The 8,593-nt window shown below is 37.4% G+C and overlaps 1 protein-coding gene across 1 annotated transcript; it reads left to right on the top strand.

Annotated features, from left to right (window-relative positions):
- The first annotated feature begins 2,942 nt into the window (after positions 1-2,942).
- LOC113319788 (inositol 1,3,4-trisphosphate 5/6-kinase 4-like) lies at positions 2,943-8,181 on the top strand. Its single transcript, XM_026567996.1, has 12 exons — positions 2,943-3,238; positions 3,904-3,939; positions 4,363-4,561; positions 4,670-4,764; positions 4,890-4,958; positions 5,047-5,249; positions 5,327-5,480; positions 5,887-6,000; positions 6,560-6,622; positions 6,803-6,948; positions 7,091-7,241; positions 7,531-8,181. Exons 1-12 carry the CDS (start codon positions 3,098-3,100, stop codon positions 7,669-7,671), a joined length of 1,512 nt encoding a protein of 503 aa, XP_026423781.1. The 5' UTR covers positions 2,943-3,097; the 3' UTR covers positions 7,672-8,181.
- The last annotated feature ends 412 nt before the right edge of the window (positions 8,182-8,593 follow it).

Here is an 8,593-nt window from a genome sequence, read left to right as displayed (position 1 = left end):
TGTAAGATGAAATAAGTAGGGTGACAGAGGATCACCCTGTCGTATCCCTCTACTTGGTTTGAAAGCCTTACACGGTGAACCATTGAGCAGTACTTGTATCTCAGTTGTACTCACACATTCCTGAATCAGATTGCAGAAGTGATCCGCAAAGCCAAAACCCTCCATAACTCTGCGTAGAAAATTTCACTCAACACGATCGAACGCCTTTGACATATCCAGTTCTACTGCCATGTAACCTTTTTTAGTTTTTTTTCCTTCTCATGCAATGAATGAGCTCATGTGCGAGTGTGATATTATCACCAATTTTCCTCCCTGGTACGCAAGCCGCCTGCATGGGTGAAATCAGTTTTTCCAACATTGGTTTCAGCCTTAGTGCCATGATCTTTGTTATGAGCTTGTAAGTTGTGTTGCATAATGCGATTGGTCTAAAATACCCTGGTGCTTGTGGAAGTTGTACCTTAGGTATGAGACACATGTTAGTCTTGTTCATTCTCCGCAACATTCTTCTGTTAATGAAAAAGCTTTGGACCATTTGAACCACATCTTCTTTCGTTGTATTCCATTGAGATTGAAGAAAACCAGGTGGAAAGCCGTCTGGTCCCGGCGCTTTCCATGGTTGCATACTTCTTAAAGCCATGAATATCTCCTCTTCCTCTGGTATGCGTGTAAGCACAATATTTTCTTCTTCAGTGATATATTTTGGGAGAATACTGAAGAGCTCCTCATTGTACTCTGGTGTGGTTGTACTCATGATGTTTGTGAAATGAGAAGTAAGTAGTGCTTCAAGATTCTCCCTGCTAGAGACCCAACTGCCATTTGGTTTGAGAAGTGATTCGATGCGATTCCTTGATCTTCTTCTGTTTGTTTGTTTGTTGATGGAAGTATTTAGTATTCTGATCAACTTCATGGAACATTGTATCCCTTGATTTTTTTCCTGTAGAATTCTTCTTCACGTGCATGCCCTTCACTTATTTCATTTTCTACCCTTCGGATCTCAATAACTGTCTCTTAATTGTTTGGTAGTTGCTGCAAATGGGTTAGTTCATTCTGAAGACAATTAATGTTATCATGAATATTCCCAAAAGACTTCCTATTCCATTTGGATAAATCCCTCCTGTTGGTATCTAGTTTTTTGTCTAAGCGATAAGCAGCTGAACCTTGCACAGAGGAAGACCAAGAGGTTTGTATCTGATCCTTACAAGATGGATCCCTAATCCAGCACTCAAAGAATTTCCAGTTCCTACTTTTGATGATTTCATTTGGGTATAGATCAAGGAAAATAGGGCAGTGATCAGAACCTAAAATGGGTAGATGTTTTAAAGTAGTATCAGGGAAGGACAGTAACCAATCTGAGTTCATGAGAGCTCTATCAAGTCTAGATTTTATTCTTCCTGTTCAATTTTTGCCACTAGTCCAGGTATAGGGGATACCATGATAACCTAGGTCAGTTAAACCGGTTTCATGGATGAGTTGAAATAAGGTCTTAAAAACATGACAACTTAGATTTAAGAGTATAAGAGTATCTCCAGTACAAGGAGTATAAAGGTCTTAGAAACATGACAACTTAGATTTAAGACCTCTCATGTACTCAATTTTCGCATCTAGTGCTAGGATGAAGGTCATAAAGAAAGATAACATAGCTAAGTGGGGGTAAAGGAGAAAGTCTAGATTAGATTTTCTTCACGATCATGGGTCTTAAGAGCATCTCCAAAGATTTGGGTCAAGGTCAGCTATATGGACTATTAACACGTTCTTTAAGTGAGTCATTGCTAAAAGACGAAAAAAATTAAAGATAAAACTTTTCACCTAAAGTTCATTTCCAATCTCGAAGGTCTTATCTAACAAACTTTGTTTAAATGATGATGTGGACTTAAGAACCAAAGTCAAAGATAGAGTCTAATATAGATTCTTTCATTTTCTCTATGCAAGAAGGGAAAAATTTATTAGAAGAACAACTGAAACAAAGGAAAAATAGATCGGCTGAGCAAAAAAGAATACAAAAGACGTATGACATACAAGAAAGAAAGAAAGCTAGAAATAAAGACAAGCCGCATGGATCAGCAAATTGGTACATGTCAATTCCTAATAACCATATCAAAATTTTGTGGCTGACATCCCAGTTGAAAACCAAACATTTTACATCATAGATAAGATCTTTTCCCTTCTTGTATTTTCCTTGGAATGCCCTCCCGTTCCTTTCTAAATATATGTTCCACCAAATTGCAAATGGGAAAAAATCAAGTATCTTCTTCTTACTTTCTTCTTTTTCCACTCCCACAAGTTACTTTTAAAACCGAATATTGAAATACTTAATTGTATTTGAAGCTATCGCGAAAGTAATGCCATACCTTTCTCATTAGCTGTTGAATTAAATTTAGACCTTTTCCTTTGTTCCTCTTAGCCCTATCATCTTTTTCTACAACCTTCAACTTTTCATTAGAAATGATAATTTTAGTGAAAAAGATCTTAAATTTGAAATGTCGTACAGTTTTAAAACCTCAACGTTTGCATTTGAGATGTTCTTGAAGATTAATACTACATAGACATAAAAAAAAGTTCCAACAACGGGACATTTGAGGTGTCTCTGCTGTTTTTAAGTGATCCCACTATAAGATCGATCTGTCGGAAATACTAGGTTTACCGATTCTTGGTTCCGATGAAAATCCCATCTCATACAAAACATGGACCCACTTTCCCCACTAATAATCCCAATACACAGAACGCCCCCTAAACGATCCGATCCCCTATCAGGATTTTTAGGGGAGATACACGCGGTAGGTGTAGCACTCCCCGTCGGTCTGTCGAGATCCATTGGATGATAACCAGGAGTAACCCTTTTTAAGGCATGTGTAGGACCCCCTTAAGGCATGTGTAGGACTCCCCCAACGCTGGCTTTTCAAGATTCTATACTTTTTCTCTTCAAGTGTGAGTCATGCACACACTTCACAGCAGCTTACTTGAGACGCGTGTAATCTATTCTCCTCCTCCTCGTCCTTCTCCTTTTCTTGTGTTTTATCGAAAACCCATTTCTCAGAATTTCATTATCATCACTCTCTGTAGTAGAGGGTTATCAGGAACCCGATTAAAATCACCAAAAATGGGTGGTAGTAGTGGGTTTATACGAGGAGTTCTACTCGATGAATCACTTTTGTTTGCTGAAGATAACAATGGAAATACTTTTTTTCAATCTGGTTCTGAATCTCTTCTCAGCAGACTCCAATACTCAAATCTCCATACGGTACAATTGTTATCTTATTAACACCTCTTTTTAGATCCTTGTTAGTTAAAAATTGAATCTTTTTTTTTTTTTTTTTTTTTTTTTTGCAATTTATGGTTTTGGAGTATGGGTTTGTTTGATTTCTTCTGAAATGGGGTGGGGTTTTGTTGCTTTTATGATCAAATACTGGATAGAAACTTAGGGTTTTGATTTGATTGATGAATTGAAAGGTTTTTGTTTAGAAATTGATAGTTAGGGTAAAAGGTGATGCATGAAATTGGGTGAGTATTTTTATTGATTAGTGAAGATTTTGTATGTTTAGATATGGAGTTAAATTTATGAATGTTAAAGTTTTGGTTTTAGTTTTGTGGATCTGTGTATTTGGAATCAAGAATGTTATGAATGATCATGATGGTTTTGAAGGATTTACGATCCCCAATTTTTGCACATTTGGTAAATTTGATTGCTCGAGGAAGGGGTTTCAGGTGATAAGTAAATTTGATTGCATTTACTGAAGTGCACGGGTGAAATTTATTTTGCTATTGGCGGTTCGGCTGAAATGCCCTGTGTATGATTGTGTTTGTTTCTCTTTAGGCTGCCAGCATAACAAAATCTTGGTGTCTTATAGTGGTGCATTACCTTGATGCACTGGACTTTTCTGATTTATTAGTGCATCTGTTTTGCAGGGAATTTCCTATCAAGCGAGTGTTTCACCTCAAAAGGTGTGTTTTTCCTACCTTAGATTTTGCTATCTTAATATAAGGTTTCCTTGCAGCTGTCTTAAACTCTGTATAGCACAATGCCGTAACTCTACATATTTGTCCCACTATTTCTTATGCAAAGAACTTACTATGCCAAGTGGTGTTGAACAACCGGCTTAACTCTATCGGCAACTCTAACTTATATCATTTGACATTTGTATGCATTGAACAATCATTGACAAGCTGGTGCCATGAGTATTTTCTTTTAGCGAAATTTCTCTATTTTAACTCCTACGTTCCATTTGTCACTCATTTTCATTGCAAGAAAAACGATTATCTGTAACTCCTATCATTCCGTGGTTCTATCTCTACTGTCTCTGCTGTGGATTTTTAGTATCTACACTGTGTGACATTCTTCCTGTCAATGCTTTATCTTTGAAATAGGTTATCTTCCTCAAGGAGATGGCAATGCTATACTCTCTGGATTGCTTCATGCTTGACACTTCTGCATTAGATGCATCTGTAAGTGAAATTTTGCAAGCTTGGGGAGACATTGGAGGGAGTTGTTTATATGTAGCTTCAAGTAAAGATGATGACCTCTTTCTGAAACTACATGGTCATGGATGGCTGACTGTTGCTAAACGTAAGCATTCCATTTTTGGAACGAATGATAATTTCATATGCCTTTCTTAAGATTGATCGCACATGCTATTTCATGCGCTGCTAAACAAGATTTTCCTTTCCTGTTTAGGTAAGGAGAGTGGTGATGGGATGGAGGATTCAGAAGTCATGCTTATTAACAAGCTGGAAGAGTTACCTCTTACACTATGCCGTCTGAGTAGAAAGGTTGTTATCTTATGTTCCTAGGATACCCCTCTTTACAGATATGCCCTCCCAAGAGAACAAATCTGCCATTTTTTCTACTTTTAAACTCACATGTTATTTTTTTCTCTATTTTTACATTTAAACAGGTTACAGGTAATAATGTTGTAAGAGTTGGTTATGTAATGAAAGCTTCTCGAGAAGCAGATTTTGCCAAGGTAATTCCCATGAATATCTAAATTGAGAGAACTAGCGTATTCGTTATATTTTTTCTAGAATATAATGTCTGCCCACTGCCCCCAACAGAGAGGGGCGTTCCCCATGAATCCTACTCAGAACGGGCTGATGTTTATTCCTCTCACCTTCGATCTCCCACTGGAACCTCAAGTGCACGAAGTTGATGTCGTTTTCCATAAAGCAACTGACGAAATTACCAACATTGAACTGACAGGTTCTTCAGAGTATTTTAATGGAATTTCTTTCTCCAAAGGCATGCAGGAATTGAAACGGTAATTTACGTCTAAATTAGAAAGCACAATTATGTAGTTGACCATTTCTTTCTGATATGCTGACTTTTCTTTAACAGGTATTGCGAAGATCACCCAGATTGTTGTGTGATAGACCCACTTGATAAAATCTATCCTGTAGTTGACAGATTAATGATCCAGAAACTTTTAGCTGGATTGGAGGAACTCAAAACAAGTGGTGACTGCAGAATTCGAGCCCCACACTTTCTAAAGGTCTTCAAATTAGAATGGTATTTTTTGTTGCTTGTGTAGAAAAACAGATGCACCCATGCATATTTGCCAATGGTTCTTTTGTTATATTGGAAAATTTTTGGTTGTGGGACATGTTTTGTTTACACAAGACCAGTGATGTTCTCAAGTAAATTTGAAAAACAGAAAACCTGTGAAACTAGCTTGTCCCCTTGGTAGTGTGAAGGAAAACAAATAATGCTTGTCAAATGAAGAAAAGAAAATTATTTGGTGAATCTTGTATAGTGCATTCTTTTCTTTAGATCTTTAGGGCTACTATTTGAACCACTATTTAATCTCACCACTGTTGATGGTTACGACTCTTTCCAGCTTACCTTAATTTTTCCAATCTGAAACTTATCTCCTTATATTTGTTGCTCCCCCTTTTCAGGTGGATAGTTTTAATGAACCTAATATGATGGAGAGGCTATCCGAAGCTGAATTACTTCTTCCTAGTATTGTGAAGCCTCAAGTTGCTTGCGGAGTTGCTGATGCCCACAACATGGTACAGGCTTGCCCTTTTGTAGTGAACTCATGGTTTATGATTCTTGTTTTAGTGCTAGCGGGTTAAAGAGTTCAGGTCCAGAATCGTTCAATACTGATAATTGTGCAAAAACACTTATCCGATATCCCGTTTTTACTGTTTATTAGTTGAGACATGCTAGTGAGTTCTGATATCCGCTACTGGAGTACAGACATGCTCTTATGCAGTTCACTCATAATTTTGGATTCTTGTATTTTGGTGCTAGCGGTTTAAAGAATTTTAGGTCCATAATCATCCAATACTGATAATCGTACACTAACTGTTTGCTGATATCCCATTATTACTGTTTATTAGTTTAGACATGCTAGTGAGTTCAGACGTCTGCCACTTGATTACCTACTGTAAGCATTGAATCATGGTAGATCACTATCCGTAACCGTAAATATCTTGGATATCTGTGTTAGCTCTATATATGATTTTTATTCTCGATTAACTGACATTCTTTTGTTTTCTACAATAACTTATATTGTCTGTCTAGGTTTGTGGTAAGCTGGTAACATAGTCTTTCTTGAATTCGCAGGCTATTGTTTTTAGGACTGACGACTTTCTGGACTTGGCAGTTCCCCTTCCAGCTGTTATTCAGGTATATAAGAATTATGAACAGTTTTACTAAATTTTCTGACTGAAATTGCTACTCGGGGGAAATCAATGTGTGCGTCTCACCTCCACCCCTTTCGAGTGTCTTGGACTAACTTAGTTTGTTTTAATGGTTGAATCTGAATAACCGACTGATTTGATTATTTTAACATTATTAAAACTGCAGGAGTACGTAGATCATTCAGCTGTGCTTTTTAAATTTTATGTTCTGGGGGACAAGGTTTTCCATGCTGTCAAAAACTCAACACCAAACTCCGATGTCTTCTTGTCATCATTTGAGAAGGATGGGCTCAAACCGCTCTCCTTCAACAGGTAGTTTTTCTTATCTTTATCTGGCCTTGGTTTGTGCAAAGTTTTAGATTGGCAATTATGTACGAGCGAACCATACATTTGCTCTCTCTCTCTCTCATCCACACACCTGATCAATGAGAGACCATTCCCTTACCTACCGCAGCTTAAAATCGCTGCCCACAGCCAAAGGTCAGATTGAAGCTTCAGGCCTCTCCAGCGCCGACAGTACGTCTCTTGATCTGGAATTAGTGACAGATGCAGCACACTGGCTTAGAAAAAAGCTGGATCTTACCATCTTCGGTTTTGATGTTGTTGTAAGTGAAGTTTTGTACATTTTTTCTTTTGAAACTATAGACTATTCAACAATACTTCCCAATTTTGATTCATAGGCTCCCTTTTCGACGGAATTCCTTGGAACTCTTTGTCCTGTTTGATTTTTAACATGTCAGTATTAGGTGATTCTTAAACGTTTCATTGAACAGCTGTTGACCGTATGTGTTTGCACCAATAGCTCGTACGAAGTCTGGGTTTTTTCACCTCCATTACATGGATACCATTCTTTGCTTTTGTCTTGATATTTTTTCTTTATTTTCTGAGTTTCAGATTCAAGAAGGCACTAGAGACCATGTTATTGTGGACGTAAACTATCTCCCATCGTTTAAAGAAGTACCTACAGATGTTGCTATACCTGCATTTTGGGATGCTATCAAGGGAGCCTATGAATCAAGAAGGCGTCATAACTAGTAGCGACTTAGAAGATCGTGAGATGTCGTAAGCCTGTTCATTCGTATTCCCTGACAAGAGCTGTCAGAGACCCAGAAAAAAAGGATATACAGAAATTCCAACCTGAACGGTTTCATGGTTAACTTTTGCTAAGATGATGGAAACCAAACTGAAGATATTTGAACTTTTATGTTATTGATCTGCGATAAACTCTTTTCAATAGTTTTTTCGAAACGGAGAAATGGTTATTCAATTCCAAGGAGGAAGCAGAGAATAAGTTTTATGGAGTTCATGTAGTTTCTGAATATCTTACTCTGGAGAACATTGAATTACATGTATGATAACCTGGATATTTTTGTGTTTGTGCTTCAATTTCTCAGAGATCTTCTCTCATTTCTGATAAGTCTGTTTGAAAATTGTAATTTTTCCCTTCCTCCATCTAGCTTTCGATAGTAAACATTTTCCTGGATCTGGTAGTTGTACTGTTGTAGCCTTGCTTTATGTTAATTTCAACAGAAGTGGCTGTAACTTTAATGATGAAGGTGGGCCTGACGTCTGAACGGTACTATATATGTTACTTGGCCCGTAGCACGAAGAGATGCCTGGCAAAGTAGTCATTGGTTTTTGGATCCATCTGGCACGTTGTATAAATTGCTCTCTTTTAAGTTTTAAATCAATCGGAGGATTCTAAGGTGTAAACAGCATGAACTCTAAACCTAATGCTACAAAATACCCTAATTTAATCAACAATCGGTGAAGAAAAACGATGGTATGTAGCTACATCTGCTTGATCCTCTGTTTTGCATATTTACAGCTAAGGGAAGTATATACTAAATCACTTCGTTGATCTAAAGATTTCCATCGTATGTCTTCTGAAATTGGTATCGCTACAACCAATAGTTGACGTTAGTTCTATATTTTCCAGTATTAGGGACTGCATTTC

Source organism: Papaver somniferum, chromosome 1 (assembly GCF_003573695.1).
Source record: "Papaver somniferum cultivar HN1 chromosome 1, ASM357369v1, whole genome shotgun sequence".
Classification (NCBI taxonomy): domain Eukaryota; kingdom Viridiplantae; phylum Streptophyta; class Magnoliopsida; order Ranunculales; family Papaveraceae; genus Papaver; species Papaver somniferum.
This window is presented reverse-complemented; position numbering and strand designations above follow the sequence as displayed.